The sequence below is a fragment of the Cinclus cinclus genome, chromosome 1, assembly GCF_963662255.1.
Source record: "Cinclus cinclus chromosome 1, bCinCin1.1, whole genome shotgun sequence".
NCBI classification, from domain to species: Eukaryota; Metazoa; Chordata; class Aves; order Passeriformes; family Cinclidae; genus Cinclus; species Cinclus cinclus.
Window position 1 is genome coordinate 77,930,437 of NC_085046.1, and position 22,433 is coordinate 77,952,869.

At 41.0% G+C, this 22,433-nt stretch overlaps 1 protein-coding gene across 1 annotated transcript in view; it reads left to right on the forward strand.

The window, feature by feature from the left end:
* The window catches only part of MYO10 (myosin X), an 89,203-nt gene that overhangs the window by 35,559 nt on the left and 31,211 nt on the right, over window positions 1–22,433 (forward strand). Inside the window, exons 16-17 of the mRNA XM_062499623.1 lie at window positions 126–234; window positions 2,988–3,068. Of these exons, the coding sequence (XP_062355607.1) occupies window positions 126–234; window positions 2,988–3,068 (190 nt within the window). The remainder of the gene's footprint in view (window positions 1–125; window positions 235–2,987; window positions 3,069–22,433) is intronic.

A 22,433-nucleotide genomic window follows, 5' to 3' on the forward strand; every position in this document is an offset into this window, starting at 1 on the left:
AAAGATTGTGGAGAAAACCAGTAAGTATGTTTTTGATGGAGGAGCTTTCTTTGCATTCTACAGTGCTGAACCTCATAGTCTGTTAAGATATACTTCAGAAATACTGTTTTCCTTTTCCATTTCAGTCTTGATTTCATCTATGATCTATTTGAACACGTTTCAAGTCGCAACAATCAGGACACTCTTAAATGTGGAAGCAAGCACCGAAAACCCACTGTCAGTCTCCAGTTCAAGGTTAGTTAATGTGTCATCTCTGCTGTTTAGCTAATTAGTGATAGACAGACCCAGTCAATAAAGAGCAGGTGCAGATTGAAAAAGGCAAAACTTGAGCATTAAAACATAGCTGTCTCTATTGTGACACTGCCCTTACTAATTAACAGATTGACTGTCCTGGCTAGCTTCAAGTAGACACTAACCTTTTCATCACACCATCCCCATAAAATTCCTTTTGCATTCCCCACTTACCTATTTGCTCTTTTTTTAAAGCTCATCTATGAAGTTGGTCTCTCTTGTCCTGGTTTGTCTTTATAATCTAAATCCAGCCACAAAATCCCACAAAGCCTTACAGCAGTGCCTGTATGCAAAGAAAAACAAGTGGTGAATAAATACCTCATTAAGGTGTTGCCTTGCTTAAACTTAAAGTTTAGAAGGCATTTTTGTTAAACACCTTTTTATGAGGCTTCATAGCCTCTCATCAAAAATGGCACCAAATTGAAATCTAGCATAAAGTCTATCTGCAAATTATTTAAAAGGGAAAGATTGGCATGAAACATCTCCTAAATTGCATGAGTACAAGTCTGGATTAGTTGCCTTTCATTTTGTTTGAATTAATATACATTTGCAGAGTTCATTCACTTTTTTTAAAAAAGAGCAGACTCGAACCCCTTAAGGGCAGATTTTATCCTAATAGGCTATTACTAAGTGTTGGACAGAACAGCAAGGAGTGTATGGTGGGGCATACACAATGTCTTTTATTAAAAAACACTGCTTTGTGCTATTGTAACTCATTTCAGAAGTATCCATTTCTTGTCATGAGATGGTGTTATTTGCTGATTCTCTGGGGTAGCAGAAGGTACTGTTTCCTCTTAGTTATTTGTGTATGTGCAAAGTAGACCTCTAAGATGTTAACCTTTCAAAAACAGACCATATATTTTCACTCATTTGGCAAGGTAGAACAAAGTGTAGTAGTCCTGTTCTCTGTCAGGAACCCTGGAAAACTTAAGGGTGATAAAACATGAAATCAAAACATTATTGCCTCTTACCTAACACTGCAGTAACTGACCATTAACCAGCTGGGCTGCTTTACAAGATCATGCCTTTTTCACATCATGCCTTCCCCAGAGAATTAAGTCGGGTGTTTTTACATGTTTTAAAGCCTTACAGGGATTAGTCCATTTTATTTCAACTGAAGATCTTAAGAACTTTGTCTTCACAGTTTTATGCTCATGATAAATTATTTGACTCTTCATTTGATGACCTGCCTAATATAGGCCTGGGGGTGCACACAGAATAGCAGGGTTTAGATACCATCTGTTTCAGCCTGTTGATTACAGCAGGGCAAACTCCAGATTAGCTCATCACCTGACAGTGACTTAGAGGCTTGCAGCACTGTGCAGAATCTGGCTGGCTGTACCACAGGTGAAAGTGAAAATAGTTTAATTCATTTTTGTTTAGACCGACCAACTTTTCCAATCTCTGTAAGTAGGATCCTGGGATGAGAGAATTGTCCATAGATGTAATGTTCACACGGGTTTAATATGAATGAAGCCTTTACTTTTCAAAGCTGTAAATATTTGTCTTTGCACAAAGGTTTTTTGTCTTTGTACGTTCTGTTTGGTGTTTGCTGCCCAACTCCCTGGTCCATAGGCTGGCAAAGGCAAGTGAACCAAGAACTTTCATTTATGTTCCCGGTTATTTTCCTGTTTGCTCCCTTTGCCCTGCACCAGCTCCTGTGCACAGCCATAACTCTGCCTACTGCCTTTATCACTGAATATTCAATCACCAAGTAAGTGCTTGGTCTGCAGATTAAAACAAGAATTTGTTATAACAGAATGACCTTGACAGTTTCGCTCCAAGACATATGTCAGGGCACACAGTGTTGGTCCTTTAAAAGGTACACTTTCTGCTTCCTTGGCAACCTTTCCTATGTTCTCCCTTCTGCCCAGCACAAAGTGCCACCTTTGAGGGGTGTAACTTTACCATAGCTAACTTAGTAGGCCCTTCAGAGGCTGAGCTCCTCTCCTGTACAATCATTTGTATCTCTGCAAAGTAAACACAAGACTTCAGTTTAAAAAGGTTCATCACACTTAATGGTACAGAATGAGGCAAGTTGGAATAAGATACAGAATGATGGCTCAGACAGGAAAGGGGTGGATGTGTAATTAAAGTAATAATCATAAAAGGACTGAGGGATTTTGTGATTTTTATCTCCAGGCTGAGGTTCAGACAACTGATAGTCTAATGTGCGTTGGATCATTCAGAGTTCTAAAGCTAGGAAAAAACCCCTGTTTTCTTCAGGGAAGATGGAAAATGAGTGGGTTTAGGGGAGTTCAACTGAAAAGAGGAAATCTGAATTGGTGGATTTCACCATGGACCCCCTATCCTTCCTTTTGACTTGCTCAAGTTTAGGTGTTTGGGAATGGGGATCCTAAGTTGTAAGCATTTGAAAGATCATTTGAAAGCTACCTGAAACAACAGTTTGGTGTTTCCTTTTGAACAGTTTTCTTCATATCAGTCTGTGAACAGTGTAAAACAGTGCTGCCAGTTGTGATCAGAAGAGCCAGTGGAAGAAGTGAGCACACAGGTGTTGAGCCAGTGTGTTTGGAAGCAAGAGCTTCCACGGTGCAGTAACTTCTGGTGTGCACCACTAGGTGTTGCAGTTAGATGCTGTCTGCAGTGCTGAGCTGCAGGAGCTCTTGTCCAGGGTTATGTGGCTTGTACAAAAATCCAGCTTGTGAAGTACTGTCTTCTCTCTACCTGTGTTTCAGGAATCACTTCATTCTTTAATGGCAACGCTGAGTTCTTCAAACCCTTTCTTTGTTCGGTGCATCAAACCCAACGTGCAGAAGGTAAGATTTTAAATGGTGTCCATTTTTTCTGTACATCTCCTAATCCTAGGCCTAATCTTTTGCTGCCTGTTTGGTCATTTACTACTGTGTGAAGCAGAGGGTAGCATTCTTCACTGATTTTATAGAAGGCTCTGGCAGAAGGTGGCACTGGGAAGGGCTTTTGAATTTTTTTTTTTTTATTATTTATTTTTGCACATAGCCTTTGCACCTCCTTAATAGTCATTGCTCAGAACTCTGGTAAATGACTGTCTCTAAGGAAGGTTATGAACAGAAGGTAGAAGGCTGCATTTCTTGTGTGACAACTCCGTGAGAGCCTTTTTAGAGAGAAAATATCAAAATTGCCAAGTTTATTTTAAGTCACTAGAGCCAGTGATTCAGATGTGTATAGAAAAATTGGTGTGAATGACTCTGTTGTCAGACTCTTAGTCTTTCCATTTATGAAGATACCTAGAATTGTACATGCTGGATATTTTTTACTGTTCTTAAAACAGGCTTGGAGACCAAGGCTTACAGTATCAATTTGTGTTTTGAGTTACAGATACGGCAGTGTCAAGATTTGCCTAAATATTTTAAAAGGCTCTCTAGAAATGTAGTGGTAATGGTACAGTTGTCATTAAAATTAATATTGTTAGCCTGGTTCTGATATCCTGGGGTTTTGCACATCTGTTTTGGGCATAATAAACTGTAATTCAGGCATGGTCTGCTTCTGTCAAAAATACAACAGGCAGATGCACTAGTGAATCTGATTTATGGTTTTCACATGGCAACTTGGAGATCTGTGACTTTACTATAAATTCATATTTACATGTTCCATTTTTCAGGGCTGTTTAGGTAATCAGGATACTAACAAAACCACCATGTGCATTTCATTGTAGGTTTTAGTGCTACCTGGACAGGACATCCTTGACTTTGCATATTTTCAGTTGCTCACTGTTTACTCTGCTTTTGTGCTGCTATTTGTGCCAAATAACATACAGATTTTGGGCACCTTAGCAAGAGGGAACAGCCTGGAAGCAAATAAAAGCAACTTTCTGTGTTTTGAGGTGTTTGGTACTCTGAGGTGTGAAGCCACCAGGCAGCTGAACCCACGTGGATGACAGAGCCCTGGCAAGTAGCTGGGATTTGTGAGCTGGCGTGTTTGGCAAAGTCCTCGATCACAGAAGGAAGGCAGTTTTGAAAAGCTTGTTTGCTTCACTGCTCCTGTTTCTGTCTGGAAGCCCCATGACCCTTATAATGAAGGATTTCATTAACAAACTCACAGGTTTTCCTTACCTGTCTTTTCATACCTGACTGATAAGGCTCATCTTCACAGTAGCAGTTTTGCTGTGAATGATGAAAGAACCAGGCACTTCTTGCATTTCCATAGTGAGGAAAACACTGAGTTCCCACTCCTATGTTCCTTGTTCTTCCAGTCTTTTCCTGCTAAAATGCTTCATTCCTGACAAATTTAGTGTGTGTTGCTGTACCTGCACATATATTTTACTACCACTGAAACACAGTTCTCACAGAATTAGCAGCTGTGCAAGGAGAAGTTTGAGACAGTCTCTGGGGACTACCTCTAAATGCAGGAGTGTCTGTAGACAGTCCATTTCAATGTACATGTAATATCTCACTGAAATCTTATGCAAAAATGGTTATATTTGTTTTCCTTTTGCCTTTATTTGATTGCAAATTTCACCTGAATCAATGGCTTTGCTAAACAAGAAATACTGTTTGAAGAACAGGAGTCAAGTGTCACAGAGCTTCTCTGTTGTAGCTGACTCAGTAGAAGATTTGACTGGAAATGAGAAGGAAAGCCATGTATAATGCTTGTTGATGGCATCCTTCATTCAGGGGAGTGTTACCAAAATGCACCTTTGAGAGTCACTGTTGGAATTTCTACCTGCTGTATGCTGCTCCGTCCCCCACTCCACGTTGAACAGACACAGTGATTTTAGTGCTGACCTTGTGACATTATTGGTGTCTCTCCTTCTGCATCAGTGCAGGTACTGGAGCAGGCACAAAAACAACATTTGGCTGCTGTGTACCTTTGCTGGATTCTGTAGGTGCACATCCCATTGAGCAGTTTGTAGTTTATCTTCTCATACACACATGTGGCTTCTTTTCAGTTAGGCAAAGGAAAGTAAGGTGACTCAGCTTGCACAGCTGTGAACCAGCATGGCTCAGAGACACAGGAGCTGTGCATGGACTACCAGGGATCACCACACATGACTCGCTGTGCAGGGCTGGTTAGAAAAAAACTGCTTGAAAGGTTCAGCTGAGCTACTTGAAGTAAACTTGCATCAAAAGAAAGTAAAGGTCTTCACTGAGCATTTTCCTCTGTGTTTTCCATATGCAGTCGTGGTCATAGGGAATGATGAATGTCACTTGTAAGGTATTTAAACAGTGCTTGCCAAATACCTAAGTATGTGGAGGAAAGGGGTGTTTTACTGCTTTTTTGAAATACACAGCATTAAAGGAGAGCTGGATCAGAGAGATTTGTCAAGGAGAGAGCTGAAGTTGTGCTATTGGGAGCAATGCCTCTCCATCTACTTGTTCCTCTCTGGATTGGGTACAAATAGGGGATACACCTATTGGTGGACATCCTCTGTAACTGGAGGGGAGGAGCTGGGAGAACTCAAGAAGCATGTTTGAATTCTGTAGGTGAATGAAGTTAAGCAAATAGAAGTTAAATTCAAGCCTTTGAAAAGCAGAATGTACAGCAAACTACTTTCTCTGCTGTTCTAGATATTGAAGCATATTCATGTTGGTAGCAGATGTGATTATTAACAGTAATTATTTCATTGTTTTAATTTTTCAAAAGTTCAGTTTTTAAATATATTGCAGTGTCAAGCAAAAACAATTCAGCATAAGCAGTAAACCACTGAACATTTACATATGAAAGCAGGTTCTACACTCATTAGTGCAGCTTCCTAAAGGGAGCGCATGGAGTACGTGACCTTTTGTCACAAGACATTTCAGCAGGCAGGCCTCAGACAGGACAGAGGACCCATTAATCTTTGGGAGACCCCAGAACAATCAGAGTATCTGTTTTCGCAATTTCCAGTCTGTTCTGAGCTATCCGTAACATGGAAACTTTTCTGCTTGGTATGCTTAATGAGTGTTTTCTGTTAATGAAGTGTCTTTCTCCTCAGCTCCCCTTATCTTCACTACAGCTGGCAGAACTATGTATCATTTCATCCTTTTGAACTTTAGCACATTTTTCTCTGTTTCTTGGTTTCATATTTCATTTTCTGTCTCCTGTTCCATTTGATAATGATTCCTCCCTGCAGCCTTGCCTTTTCTGATCTGTCTCCTTTTCTTTGTGTACCTTAAATTTAAAAACAAACACCACCACAAAAAAAACCCCAACAACAAAACCAAACCACCAACGACAAAAAGGCTGTTTTTAAAAAGAAGCTGCAGCCATTGCTACAATCATCAGCTGAATGTTTCTTCCAACTTGCTGCTATTAATAAAGTTGCTAATCATTGGTGCTATTCAGGAGACAGATCTGAGTAAATTTAAGATCTAAACTTCCTATTCAAACTGTTTCAGAAGCAGAAGTTATCCTGTTGCCCAGAAGCAGCCAGGCTTGGGCAGCATGCCTCAAGTGCTTTCTCAGGTTCCCTTTTCCATTTAGGCTGTTTCTTGAAAATATATTGGCATAATCTCCAGTGGCACCATACTGGTATAATCATAGCAAGTGCCCCCCCCTCCAGCATCTGCAGGGCCTCAGCTGTGCTGGTCTCTCAGAACCTCAGTTTTACAGCTTGTTTTTATAATCCCCCTGTTCTTGTGACTTCAGCAAGTTCAGATGTGGCTGTTGTCTCCTGCACATATATAGGTACATGCACTGCTCTTTGTTTACAGATCTAAGGCCAGTTTACTCCTGCTAGACAAAATCCTGGCTTAATTATAGTTCACGTGAAATATTTGATGTAGACACAGATTTCACTATTTAAATTGTTTTACAGGAAACTTGTGTTGGTGTGTGCCACTAGGCAACATACTGCAGGGTCTCTACTCATGTCCCTGGCCACTCATTTATTGTCTGTCTCATTCCTCTGTTGTAGTGATGATCTTGTCACTATCAAGATAAGAGCTGCCTTCTCTCAGACCTTGTGATCTCTAAAGGGACAATTCTGTTTCTCTTTAACTTTTTTTAATCTTAAAATTTAATTAGGTCAGGTAAATAAGTGAGACAAAATTAAACCTGTATTGTAAACCTACTGCAGGGTAGGGGCTACAGGGAGCAACAGGAAAAATGAAACTGGTAATACCTTACCAGTTCAAAGGAAGACTGGTAGAAAAAAGTCTGTAATAAATTTTGTGAGTTCTACTGCTTCTTAGAGCCCTATCATGCTCCATATTCATTCTGGGAAAATTAGTATCAAGGCAATAAGATTGTTAACACCGCTTCTGGGGACAGAGCCATTTGAAGGGATCAAGGTATGGCTATTGGCACCTGCAGTGTACTTTGAGGCATAGGTCATTAATGACCATGAGACACCATGGAATAGCAAACAGTTTGTCCTGTAATATGAAATAAGATACAAACCTATTTTGCTTGGCGCCTGAATTAAAGTTGTGTTCTTAAAATAGCTCTGAATCATTACAAATGTAAGTATAGCATGATACCAGCCTAAACACCAGGTAGAAGCACAGCTCAGGAATGCAGTGCATAGGAACAGTGATAGCAGAGCTTGACCCCATCTGCAAGAATGATTGTGTGCAGGTTGTGGAGCAGGTACAAGTGCAAAGAACGCAGTAGGTGAGCTGGTTTTCAAGCTGCAATTGCTTGCATATTGAGACTTGACTGTATGAATTACTGAGTTTGCCTTCTAGGGAGACCTTCTTTTTTTTTTTTTTTTTTTCTTTTTCTTGCAGAAATATGTTTAGGAAGAGTGCAGGTCTAATGGTGCTGCATCAGACATAACCTTGAAAGATTCAGGGAGATAAACTCTGAACTTGAAGGATATTCTACTGTACCTGAAGTACAAGATTCCTAAGCATCTGGATAACTTTACTTTCAGAAGTCTTTATTTGAAAAAAATTGCCTTAATAAGGATAGTCATATTTCTATGCTCATCCTACTGGAGTTGTATACCAAGCATTTGCTTTATACAGTAACATTCAGCAGACTCTGGGTCTCCTTACAGGGAATGCCTTTATGGGTTTCCAGAGAGGCTGAGCCCAGCAGTTAAAAGCTAAAAAGTGTTAGGCTCTAAATGGAGGTGTCTCTATGGTTTAGTCAGTCGCCAAGCCCTAGGGTAGCTCTTCTGCAGCAAAGCTGCAGTGGTGTCTGGTACTGGGAGCTAGCAGATCACAGGGTAAATTTGACTTGCTGTCCATAAGAAAAAGGTAACAGCCTGATCACGTTAATAGTTACTGTGTCATACTTTGAAAGTAGAGGAAATAGATAATATAGCCCAGGTGGAGCTGCTGGGCATGTGTGTGGGGCTGTCTGTAGAAAGTTAAGGTCTAGCAGGATTCAATTACAGCTGTATAAACAGCTCATATATTAGAGATCCTTATTACCTTTTTAAAAAAATCTCTCTTTAATCTCAGTTGTTCTCAATAAATACTTGGTTAAGATGGCTTTCTGGCTGCCAATTACTGCTGTCATTGCTTCTGGAGGCAGCAGAGCCACAGGCTTTGAGCACAGATTGCCCTTGCTCGGGTCAGACTTGAAAAGCTGCTGCTCAGGCTCATCATTTGGGAGGAGAGCAACCATTTCCCAGAAACACAGCATGTTGGCCTGATCTCAGAGGTCAACAAGTGCATGAGGCCAATTGAAAACTATTTATTCTCCTTACCCTTTAACTAGTTCATAAGGTTTTCTTATTCATAACCAGGAAGGCGCAGTTGGAAGGTGTGGTGTCGTGCCTGGCCAACGCCACTTAATTCAGCTACCTGGATCTTGTCGCCTTGGGATTTGCAGAATTACATAGCTTGAGATCAAGACTTGTGGAGTTTGTCCCAGCTGCATCATTTTCTGACACACCACTTGAGTAATTAGGTCAGGCACTAGAAGACTCATTCATTCCTTAGGTAAAAGTGATAAGGAGGGTGGGTGTGAGGAAAGCACTGGCTCCTGCTCGAAGAGTGCTAGCAGTAATGTTACATGTGAATCTGAATCCTTGTCTGAAAGAACAAGGTGTTTCATGTTACATGTAAGCCATGCCTCTCTTCAGTGTCTTCTCTGAAAGATCACTCCCATCACTGCTGTGGTGCCGCCTCTTGGTTATGCTGCCTGAGAGCCACCGGGTTGTCCCTTTGTCCCTATATCAGAGTGTCCCCACTCCGCTTGCTGGGCTGAAGTAGGTCATTCCACTCTCCAGGCAGTCACCCAGACAAGTCATGTTCTTCATCAAGGTTTGTTGTTTGCTAAGCAGGGCTGACAAGGCATTCTTTTGTTAAGTGTATTATGGTTTGTCTTTCAGTGACCGTGGTTAAGGAGTTTAAAATTGAGCTGTTTAAGGCTAGGGACAGAGCTGAGATGGGATGCTGCAGGCAATGGAGCAGACTCCCTGCTGTAAAGGTGCACCCAACTCCAGGCAGAGCAGGCAAACAAGAGTTCTGCATCATCTGCAAGAGTTTTGCAGCACGTACCATTTGGTAGGACTCTGTCCACAGGTGGTAGGAGCAATTTCTGGATCTTGGATAGTAACCACAGCAGAATGTAAGCAGGATGGAGGGGCACATGGGGAGCAATTGCTGTTTTGGGAGGGACTTGGATGGGGGTAGCCCAGATGGTAAAGTACCAGAACAATTTTGTGGAAAAATCAAATGCCCAAGGATGGGATATTTTTAATGTGCAATGTTTGCTGTATAGTTCAATGTAATATCTAGAAGTGAGAAAGATTTTGACTGCTTCAGCCATTGATCTGCCAGCAGCAGAGCATCTTACTGCCTACAGCTGACTTCAGGCACTATAATAATTCTTGCATGTTGTACCACCTGATGGATTTTTTTTGTGGCTTATGAATTCCTTTATATGTGGCTATGTGGCGTGGATAGGCAATTGTGGAACTGCAACTGCAACTACTGATCCCAAGTCTGAAGTATTTGCTTTTTAGAAATACCAGCAAAGAACTTGGCTTTTCTTCATTCTTGTGTGCTCTACCAAGCATTTGAATTGCAAATATTGTCATGCAAATGTATGCGTTGAAAAACTGTGTACTTCATTAAGCTCTGGAAGTTTTCTTCTTTAACTACTACAAAAAAAAAGTCCCCTCATCTCTAAATGGCAATTTACATTCAAATCCTGTTTGCTGTGTTCTCATGGTAACTATTCCAAGGGAACATGCACAGTCCATGATAAATAGACATCTCTAGAGCTCCAAAATCATTACTGGGGTACCGTACGAGCATTGTTCTTTAGCAAAAACTTTGAAGTTCACAAGTCTCTTCTTTTGTAAGCTGTGTCTTAAGACATAGTGTGCATTTTATCTCTTAAAGTTTAGGAATTTGTTGGCTGTGAAATATATTTACATTCTTGCTGCCTATAAGGTGAGATTAGCCCTCATGTCCTGTTAGTCAGGAATATCTTCAGTGATTGCTGTAGAGCCAGCCCTCGCTAGGCTTGACTTCCTTTGAGTAGCAGCAGGAATGAATTAAGCAAGTACAGCCAAAGATATCACATGAAAGACTTGAAATACCAGTGAGCTGAAGAAAGCTCTGTTCTGTGTGCGTCTGTGTGTGTGTGTGTGCATAGCTGCAACTGCTAAAGATTCAGTTTTTTACAATGGACGAACGCTGAAGGGGTGAACATCTTAAAAGGTAAGGGCTTTAATTCATGCAGGTTTTTAAGTTATTTTAATTTTGCATACTTGAAGCTGCAGTGGACTTGTAGAAAAAGAATAGAAAGTTCCTGGAGTTTTCCTGAGCAAGCTGTACTGGAAATGTTTCTGTGCTTGTGTTTTCTTTTAAAGAGGGTAAATGCATGCAGAATCGAGTTTATGAAAAAACAATATCTAAATTTACTCGTCTAATCATATTTTTGAACATTATGAGAGCTTTGCTGCCAAGCAAAGTCTGCTTTAATAAATCACACTTGGTTTGAAAGTTAAAGGGGTGATTGTTTGCAGAGCTGGGGAGAAGTTGACAGAAGTAGAGCTGTGTGTGCAGAGGGGGGAAGACCTGTGTTGTAGTGATGGGCTGCTTTCTGGAGAAAGATCTTTTCTGTTGATCAGTCTGTAGTGTATATTCAGGAAAACTGGCTGTGTAAAGTTAAGGTTTATAGTATCCCTGCCATTTATTAAGGCATAAGGTATGCATTTTTGTGTTGATTGGAGGATAAGAAAGTAATACTGGGGGCTAGTGTATTCCGGGTGGGGGAGTCAAGCAAGGTATCTTCAGAGCCCAGAAGTCTTAAATTAAATTCTGTAGTTTTACTGGAAAAACTTTGATGGGGCACACTTAAGACAGTATTATTTTTTTCCATAGAAATACAGGAAATGGAATAGGCCTGGGGAAAAAAAAAATATTGCAGTAGTAGTGGAAGGGACAGCATAGCAGTGGTATATTTTGACCTTCTTTGCTGTGTCATCTCTCCCTTCAGCCCCCAGTGAAATAACCCCCTAACACAGCAGGTAAAATAGTGCTTTTCACCACTGGTTGCCTTTGCTTCTGGAATCTGCACTTTGTGCCTTGCTTTCCCACTTAAAGTGCTTGTCTCTGCAAACATTAGAATTCAGCCACAGGGTAGAAAATTAGGATAAAATTGCTTGAGAGAACCTGTTATGAAGGGAATGGGTTTGATCCTGCATCATTGAAGTCTATGGGAGTTTTATTCTGGTCTCAAGAAGTGCAGCCCTAGATTTGCCTTGCAAATCTAGAGGGAGGGTATATGATCTGATAAAGTGCCTATGGGATCAGGAAACAGTGTTGCCATAACTTGTAGTTGTTCTTCTCTCAGCGATGTTCAAATATGTCCTTTTAAACCCCAAGTGGTAACAGTGGTGATAAGTCAAAATGTAGCTGGTTTTGTTGTATGCACATTGATGATGTGCATTCAGTATTTATTTTGCTAAATCTTCTTAGTTTTAAAAAAGATAAGATTTATTTTGTTTCTCATTTGTTGGCTTATTCAGAAAAATGTATTTGCAACCTGTAACATAAATGAAAGCTTAACAGAAGTGATTATAACATAAGGAGATTACTGAAAGTTAGAACGCTGTCCCTGCTGTTCACAGATCTTTGTCAAAGCTAACCTCAGAACACAAAATCTGTGAAGAGTAGAAGTTAATGTTGTTTAAGAGTTGAACTTGGATCAATTACTAGATCTTTTTCTCTTTGTATCTATCTGTTTATGTACAAACATATATGTGAGTTTTCTTAATTTAGTTACAGGATGCAGCAAGGACTTTGGGGGGAAACCTCACTACGATGCATTTGTAAGCACTAAGTATACTTCAGAACATCTGCTGCCACCTCATCAGATGAAACATTAAACATAAATGCTTACTGAAAGCACATCAAAGCATTTTATCTTTGTTGTCTTACACTCAGAGTTTACCATTTCTGGTGGGTTTAGGTGGTTTATAAACCTCAGTAGCAAGGCAGGTCCATTCCTAACACTGTCATCAGTAGTCAAGTTGTGGTTTCAGTTGTATGAAGTGGAATGTAGTAGCTGTAAAGTCCGTGTATGAGGACATCATCATAGCAGCAAGGATGGTCTGTCTAACCTACAGGAAGTTTTTGGCTGGCACTTCATGAGGTTTGAGGTTGCTCTCATTGGTTTGTCTCCTTTCCACATTCCTGGTGTGTATTCCCTGTTTGGGCAACAGGGAGCTACCTGGGCAGCTGGTGCTGCTTACAGGAGCTTTGCTGGGAGGTGACAGCATGATTCCTCAGGCTTTGTGGGCAGTGTTTCATTGTTTGGTCCCGAGCACCTGGCAAGCACTCACAGTTCAGGTCTGTTGCCAGTTGCCAAGAAGCCCATTGCACCATTCAAATCATTTGGGACACTGGCAAGTTTTTTGTTTTGGCATCCACCTTGGATTGTGGCTCATACCCGTGAGCATTATACAATATCCAGTGTAGAGAAGGCAAGTTTGTCACCAAACTCGTAGTACTATGTTCTATTTCCACTGTTTACATGATGTAATAAATCATGACATTTTTGAAACTCACTGTCTGTAGATCTGGAAATCTCCTAAGTATGTGTCAAGTAGGTGCTTTGGAGGGGTCTCCAAACCTTTATTAGTGGAGCAGAGATCATGTAGATTAACCTTCAGAAAACCAGATAAATGCCAAATCACCTGTGATACTGGCTTTCTCAAAGGAACAGCTGCCCCAGATTCAGCATGATGAAGGTGAGTATGTCCATCTGCAGCTTGCCAAACCATTTGTGCATACTTCATATTTAGCCAAAAAGAAACAGTGACCAGCCTCATCAATTAAAAGTAGTATTGCAAAGGGAGAAATTATGATTTTTATTATAAGTGGTGTAGCACCTAAATTAGCTTCAAGGAAGATTTTAATGTAGGCAAACAATTCACATGTCAAACAAAATTGCTTTTAGGAAAGCTGATTTTATCTGGAGTGTCCCCTTCTGAGTCAAACATTAAGGGTTATGTTGGGTTGTATACTTAAGCCAGCCTAGGAATTTCTCAGGGAAGAAATGGCTGTTCAGCCATCTAAAATTGTATTTCATGGTGGTCCCTGGCATGCACAACACAGCACATCTCAAATCAGTCTGGTTGGTACAGGATGCGTACATCTCACTGACCTCAATGAGCTCTAAACACAAATGTAAATGCTTTGATTAAGTTATTACTGGTTTGATGCTGCTTTGGCCAGTACGTAACAGAGCAGCTGGAGCCACGGTACCTCTTGTCACACAGCTGTGAAGGGGAGAGACATTTGTGCAGCTCCCTTACAGTGCATGCCCAGCCTAAGGTCACAAATCATCTGTGCAGAGAAGACAAGACTTACTGCGTCCATTGCTTCCAGTCGTGTGTGTTCCAGTTCCTGGAGAAAAGAGTGCTGATAAGGCAGCAGTGAAAATGAACTCAACCAGTCATGTAGTCTCAACAGTCTGTTTTCACCATGATCAGAAAATATGCAGGAGGGATAGAAAAAAATGCACTTCTAGGACAAGAGACATATTCTTATTTGAATATGACACGACAGATGGTAAGGCCATAAGTAAGGGCAGGAGTTTTCTCCTCAAAATCATCTTAAAAATTGATAGAGTCAACCAAATGTGTGGCTCATGTAATGAAATGAAGATTGAACTAAACCTTACTGAAACAAAGGGCTGTTGACCAGCATCCATGGCTGTGAATTCTGCAGGCTCGGAGGAGATGAGCAGTGGTGTCACTCAGAAGGCAGTTGAATGTTAAATTAGTTAGATCCTGATGCACTGTTACCATTTATTATAATTCATTGTTTCTCTTGCTCTTTAGGTGTGCACATGTGAGTAAGTCAGTTAATAGTTACTTTGATAATCATATTGATATTAAGGAGGTTAATTGCCATTCATTTTGGATAACCCTGCACCATGCTAGTAAAGCAAAGTGAATTTACTCGATAGTTAACTCTTACTTCACAGTTGTATAGGAAGTGGAACAAAAAAGTAATATTAATGCTTGTCAATGCATAGCCTGTTGTAATGAAGTGACAGTGGTGGGTTGTTTTATTTTTTTTTTCTCTACTGAATGCAGTTAGTATCAATGCAGAAGACACAGGAGCTTCCTGCTATTCTGTCCCAAGGTGATGTTGACTCACCTGTGTGTGGCCTCTGTGGCAGCATGGAGAGCTGTGATCCACGCAGCTCCTCCATCTCATGTTTATATAAAATGTGAAGAAATCAGTAAAGTGGCTTTTTGTTTGACTTACACTGGGAATTTCAATTACCAGAAATACCTAATTTGATTTTGATGTAGTTCTCAGAAACATCAAAGAACTGAAGGAGGAGACTCTCCAGCTCTCAGTGGGAGGATGGGATAGCACTGTTGTGTTACAACAAAGCCGTCCTAGGAGAACATATTTATTGCCTTTTTTTGAGAAATTAATGTATGCAAGAACGAATAACTACCTTCTTTTTCTGCCCCTGCCCTGCAAACGCACACATACACACATTTCACTTGTCTTGTCTCTTGTCTAGTCAGTTGCAGATTTGCAAAGCAAGTCCTGAGTATATAATGTAAAAATGTATACAAATACAACAGCAGCTCAGAGGACCAAATTCCAAGAAAAGTGGCAAAATTAAACTGACACTTTCTGAGATGTACTGAGATATAAGATGTAGTAGTAATTAACACACCAGTTACATGAGATTGAGCTGGCCTGTTCATGGCAAGTCATCACACAGTTCTTGCTGTCAGCTAGGCAGATGTCTGTACTGGTCACAGGGATCTCCATCACCTCTGTAAACTTGGATTGCCTGTCTCTAGACTTAAAAATTGTCTTGAATGCAGTGTTACAGGGTTCCTGATACTTAAAGGAGATCTCCATACCACACACTGCAAGTCTGCTGGAGCCCAGATCTGGAGCAGCCCCCCTGGTACCCTAGGCTCCCTCAGGTTGAAGCAAGCCTTTGGAAATTATCCACATCAGCCAGAACCAGGTGCAGCCCTACTGGGGCATTTTTGGTGCAGAGGAGCTTGTGTGCTGGGTGCTGTGGGAAGGGCCAGCACAGGGAGTTGGGAGGCAGGGATGTTCCAGGAGAGAGGCAGCTGTGAATGGAGCCCTGTGCTGGGGTGGGAATAATCTGCCCTTTCAGGGCTGCCCGACCTCCTGTGTCCTAGCAACACAAAGCTGCTCGGCTGAATATTTTGCTGCGTTCCTCATTTGCACATGTCAGAGATTGGCTGTGATTTAAGCCTGGCTGATTTCCCATTATGGCTTTTGAACAACAGGCTCGGCTCGGTACAGGAAGGAAAGGAGAAAGGGCTACTTGGGAGAAAACTTTTTTTCAGCAGAGGAATGGCTCTGAAATATCTCCTTGCTTGAGAAAGCACGGAGCAGCAAGTCTGAGCACTATGTCAGCCTTGTGCTTTGTAGGCATCTTATATGGAGAGAATGCACTGCGTGCAGGGGCAAAGTTCATTGGAGAAACTGCTGGTGGCCTCAGTACTGAAAAAGGGACATGATCAACTGCTGACTTTTTAACATTTCTTGAATTTGATTTTAATATTTTTAGCTATGAAGTTGCTGGCCCTTGGGACCTTACAACAAGCAGGAACATTCCACATTTAAATCAACTAAAGCCAACCAACACTTTTGTTATTCTAAATCTTGTAGTTTGCAGAGGCGTGATTCATGGTTTTTATGTCACACAGCTGAGCAGCACAGGTTTGCTCACAAATCACTGAACTGACTTCTGAAATAGAGGCAAATTTTAAGTATTCTCTTTAAAGCAATGCTTCAAAATAAAAGACTATCAAGATGTAAATGGCTTTTAGGCATGGGATCCTAAAGAGATGGTGTCTGATGAGATCTAGAGAAGCAGCAGGTGGGTGCCCAAGACTGAACCTGGGACTAAAGTCAGATTTGGATTCAGAATCCTCTTCTACTCTTCTTGTGCTCTAGAAGTGGATGTCCCTTGTCCCTCCCTTGAAAACAATGCTAGTGCCTTCCACCCATGAACAGGAAGTGAGGTTCTTCCACCTCCTCCTTTTCACTTAATCTGCAGTAAAGAAGAGGAGGCAATAAACCCTATATCCTCCCTTCCCCTGCATGCAGCTGTAGTCTGAAAAGAGGTTGCTTGGTTTTGTGTCACCAGGGAGAGCAAGAGCAAAGAAAAATGTGATAATGTGGATCAAAGTTATCTGCAATACCATTTGAGGATGTACTGCTGAAGTGATCCCGTGCTAGTATATCAGTGAGAACTGGCTTCTTGGAGGGTTTCAAGGATGAGATTACTTGAAGTAGCAGTACACCAGGTACTAGAAACACACAGGATTTGGTTCTTACACAGATTGCTACAAGGTTTTACAGCAGGCTTTGTGCAAGAGGAAATACGTCTTGAACATGTTCTCTCAAGTATTTCCATCCTAGTTTTCTATTCTGTGATGAAACTTTGTATCTTTTGGGAATAAAGGCTTTATACCAAGCACCATTATCTGAAGAAATCATGTTAGGGAGACCATGGTAAAACGTGTCTTACTGCTTTTAAGCATTTAGTAATGTGTTTATATGCCCAGCCTGCCAGTAAATTGTCAAATAACAAGAAAACTCTTGTAAGGTATTGATAAAAAGTCTGTCATGGAGGAGTGACAGTACAGTAGAAAAATTAAAACAAAACAAACAAACAAAAAGCCCCAAAAGAAAAAGAAGGGTGAGATCTGAGTCTGTGTAAGTGATCTGATGACACAGAGGGTCAGGGATTCTCCCTGCAGCTGGTCTGTGTGCAGCCTCTGCAGATCTGGTGTGTGCACACGTCTTAACCTGTAATGAACACTGGAGGTGTTGGTGTTGGTTGTCTTGACATGGGGTTGGTAAGGAAGGATAGCTGTCCCTGCAATTAGTACCTCACAGCATGTTTCTTCACGGTAGGTCTGTGGCTCAGGCATCCTGATTGATTTTGTTCAGAAGAAGCCTGCTGACTACTCACAGTGTGGGGAGAATGAGGCCAGATTGGGGTTTAGTCTGCAGGGACTGGAGGCTTTAGTAAAGGACAACCTCAGATGAAATGGCATCAGATTACATACAGGTGGAAAGGAGGGTCCATGAAAAGTTCCATCTGGGGTCCGTGCTGCCAATCACACCTTCTGTCAGTGTACTGAGACCCTGCCAGCAAGGCTTCAAAACTTACATCACTATTTCCCAAATGCTTTGAATTGCCTGTCTCACATGGATGGCCCTGCAGTTCTGGGACAAACAGCCCATGGGACTTGCTGTGCATTTCAATGGAGGTCCTGAATAATGTATTCAAACAACAGGGGCTCACTTCAGCTGAAAGTTTAGGCAGTCACTTACAGAGCTCTAAACATGCCCTTAGAAAACTTTGGTATCTCCAGCGTTTAAGCCTGTGCCTTTAACAATCCCTTTCTATTCCATGAAATTGTAACCAGTGTGTAAGAAATAAGTCATTCTGAGTAGCTAGCATTCCTCTGGGCCCATATGAGAGAAGTAGCAAATCCTGGGTTCCTTTAGAAGAAATCGTGGATACCTTTTAAAAGGAAGGTTCACAAAGAGGCTCTTGTATATTTACTCAGGAGTTGCTTTTAGTCCATACAAACCAAAGGATTGAAATGCAAGAATACAGGGACAATAACTAATAAAAGTATATTAAATAGCTTTGCAATTATGATTTTGTTGTTGTTGATGAAAGCTTTATAATCTCAGTAAACCTGTCAGAATCATTTTTTCACCAGAGCATCTTTTCACCGACAAAAAGGCTACTTCCAGTTCTTCTCTTTGCTGAATATAGTCCAGCAGGACCTGAAAAATGACCACAGCATCTTTGTGGATGGATCTGTTTCAACAGTGTCTTGACCTAGTTGAAATCTTTAAACACTAGTGCAGGTAGTCAATGTAGCAAGGTACTGCCTGATAGCTCTTAAATGGGCTGCAGTCTTAAAAATGTCCTTGGTATGCCCTTGCTTGTAAAGTAGGCTGAGTGACAGGCTGAATATAAATACTACATCATTTTCACATTCATTTATTGAGTCTGCTGCTTTGACTGTTTCGGTAGAGTAGAAGACCTCTAAAATTACAGTGTACCTTCTGTGCAGTACTATTTTTAGCACAGGAAACTCTAACCTGTGGCATGAGAGTGGCTAATTTTGCAGTCTGTCTCTTATCTGAAATACTCAGGGCTGAAAGATGAGTGATGCAGGTCAGATGCAGCAGTGGGAGCTGAAGTGATCAGCTAAGGGTGTAAATGATTGCTGCTGGTAAATGCAGTGCTTTCACGTTCAGACCTGTAGAGACTGTAAAAAGAGCCAGTGTGTCATTACTAAGCTTGCAGTGAAATCTGGCATGGAGTTTGCAGTGGAACTTTTTTGAGGCACGAGGATTGTTGCAATATACCCATGTTCTTTTTCTAGCAAGTTACCACCAGCCCTGTGAGTCATTTTTAGAGGCTTTTTATGGATTTTTGGGGTGGGTGTGGAAAAAGGAGAACTTTGGACATGGGAAACACTTACTGTTATTTCAGGTTTATTCAAATATTCCTTGACTTGCCACTGCCATACAGTAGAAATCCCAAATAAATAATAGCTATGGTATGTTCTTTGATTTTATTGTCCTGCATTTTTATGATGTTTATTGGGACACAGTACTCTAGGACAGTAAGGGAATGCCTTCCAAAACAAAGGAGGCATCAAACTTGTTCCAAACCACTTCCAGTTAGAGCTGGCTGCATGCTAGAAAAAAAGGTAGAGGGTTTCTTCTTTTGAATAGGTCTTTTAGGTGAGTGGGACCTAATGCTCCAGGTCAGTGGGCAGGACACATACAGGTTTTAATGCTCCTTGTGCTGCACGCACATAAATCCTTAGACTGAAAATCTGTTGAATAAACTGTTGTCATCAAAGCTGATTATGCAAATGACTGAAGAAATGAAGGGGGATGAAAAAGAAAAGCAGGGGATGAAATGATTTGTTGAAGGTAGAGGGATGACACACACAGCAGTGCAGCTGCAGTCTCCAGGTTTGACAGGCAGGCCTTATCCCTGCCTGTCCTGGTGTCATAGAGCATTTTCCTATTGAAGGCGAGGGCATTTCCCTTTCACTTCTTTCAGGCTACTGGCTTGAATTCTTGACATCAGTAAAGGCTGCCAAGCAGTACATTCAGATGAGAATCACTGAGCATAATTTGGGTTAGAAAAAGGTAAGCAATGAACATGCAGAATTCTTCATTTCAGTTCAGCTAGATTGTAAATATTAGAAATTAAATGAGAATGTGCTTTTCAAAGTTCTCTGTGAGGAAAGCCTGGCATTTGTTTTGACTCATGGAGGTGTTGACTGCAATCAGAACAACATGGGGACCATTTCCAAAACATCTAGCTTAGAAAGTCTTGCTTTTTCTGACAAAATACACACATTTGTATGTGAAAACAAACTCCAAACCCCCTATAAAGCAGTGAAAGACTGGCCTCTTTTTAATTTCTGATGGTTTTCTCCTGACTAAAACTGCCAGGATTTCATATTAGCAGTAAAAGAGCAGATTTAAAGAAACTAAGACATTGAAAAAAGTTACTGGTGTTTAAATTTAAAAAATTACTTTTTACATCTTATCTGTTTCATCTTTTCTTTCTCTGCATGTATCTTCCACAAAAGACTTTCCTAAGCCAAGAAAATCAACAGTTTTAAGACACAGTTGCAAATCTGACATAGTTCTGCTCAAGTTCTTGTAGAGAAATCTAGAAACAACAGAGTGGGATTTTTTTCCCCTCTGTCCTCTCACCCTTATCCCTCTTGCCAGTCTCTCTGTGAACTCCCTCCTGCCTACCTAAAGTCTATGAGGGTGTTGTAATTCATCATTATTGTGCCTATACTCCGGTGAGGCTGCCAGAAATTCAGGGAGGAAGAAGGATTTTCACAGGATGAAGTCAGGTGTGCTCTGTGTTTCAGCAGATGCTTGATTTCTGTGCAAATCATGCACAGAGTGAAAAAGTGCTGTGTTCTCTGTGTTATTCAGACCTTGTGGTCTTCACTAAGAGTACTGTGCAAGAAAAGGGGACAGTGTTTTTTCTTAAAGCTCAGTCAGGCTCTAATCTGAAGAACTAGTTTATTATTAAAACTATGCATAGGTGTTAGATGTCTGTCCTAATGGCTGCTTCTAATTGTGATTTCAGGCAGAAGCTTTGCCCTTTGCAAGACTCACTACAGATCAGAGCAAGCATGTAGCAGCTTAAGGAACCAAAGTCTCACCAGTTGAGACTCCAGGTCATATTAAAGTCTTGGCTTTGGTGCTGTCTGGCGCAAATTCAGGGGAGACTTTTGGATCCAGGAAAGTATGAATTACAAGTCGTGTCTGCACCACAAAAAAAAAGCACCCTTATCATGTGGAACAGACCTGACTAGTAGTTATTAATTTCACATCGATATTGCTCAGTGCCTTAACATGACTTGATTGATGTGATCCTAGCTATTGTCCAGTGATTTTGTGTGCTGGAGTGGTTCAGCACTGCCATTCTATGATAAAAGTGAAATAGCTATTGAAAATTCAGTTGATTGCATCTCAGAGACAATTTTGGAAGCTATCTGTTGACTTTTTTTCTGTTGCCTTCTCTTTTGTAAATTTGATCTTATTTTGCAGGAGTGTTAGTTTTAGGAATGACTTTAAATTTTTACTGTGGAAGATGTACTGTTTTAAAATGGTTCTGTTGTCTATCTGAAGTTTTCCTGGAGATTACGATTGCTTCCTAGGTGTTCATTTGTGAACCAAGTCAAGCTTTAACAGCAGTACTGGTAGCAATTCAGCAGACCCTAGAGCTGAGTGCTGTCCTGCATTACTTTGGTATCTATTGGAAAGTTAGCTTGCTTACCACAGGAAGTCTGAAGGAGCACCAGTAAAGAGGGAAAGCTGATCATCAGCTGCACAAGAAACCCTTTGCATGGAGGTTTGATACTAATGCAGTTTTACTCATTGCTGCACCAAGCAATGTTCAAGTGGAGGGGGTTGTCAGTCTGAGAAGTGTTTGCAGTTCAGCAGTGGGATATGTGCAGTTCAACAAAGGCACACACAATTGATTTCTTTAATTGTGAGGGGTCCTGCTGGAAGTTATGCTTAAGGTTATCCCTGCTTTGAGGGGATGGGGGGTAGTCTTTTAGTATTTCATAATGAAAAGCCTAAGAGATGAGTCCAGCACATCTCTTATCACCAACCCTCGGTTTACTCAAAGCAGCATTACTTGTTGCAGGTGTAATTCCAATGATATGCCAGGAGGATTTGACCCTTCAATTTAATGTCTTATGTGTCTGTGATTAATTAAAAATAGTGAGTAATGTAAAGCGATGGAGTAGGCGTTTAAAGTGGTTGATGAAAGTCACTATGGTCTCTGTGTTGTCCTGTGTTGATAGCATGCTAGAATCTCTTGCAATGTTTAATACTTTTCTAAAAAGTGCAGGTGTTTGAAGTTAGGTATCTGTGTGACATTTCCACTTTCTGGTAACAGAGCAGGGCTGTTTCAAACTTCTGCAGTTGTAGGGAAAAGTGTTATCAAAATGTTGTTTCTTCCTCTGTGACTCAAGTTTGTTGGCTTTTTTAAACAGCAATATGAGCTTTCAAGCCAGGTGTGGTGCTGACTTTTGGCTTGTTAAGTGCCTGGAGGTGGCAATAAAAGGTTTAGATGGTACAGCAGCCATCTGTCTCTCAAAGCAGAGGGAGAGGCTGCCTAGTGAGAGAGACATCTGTCATGTCACCAGCATTTTGCCTGGCTGTGGTGTACCCCCACTCCCAGCCATACATCTTCCTCCCCACCTC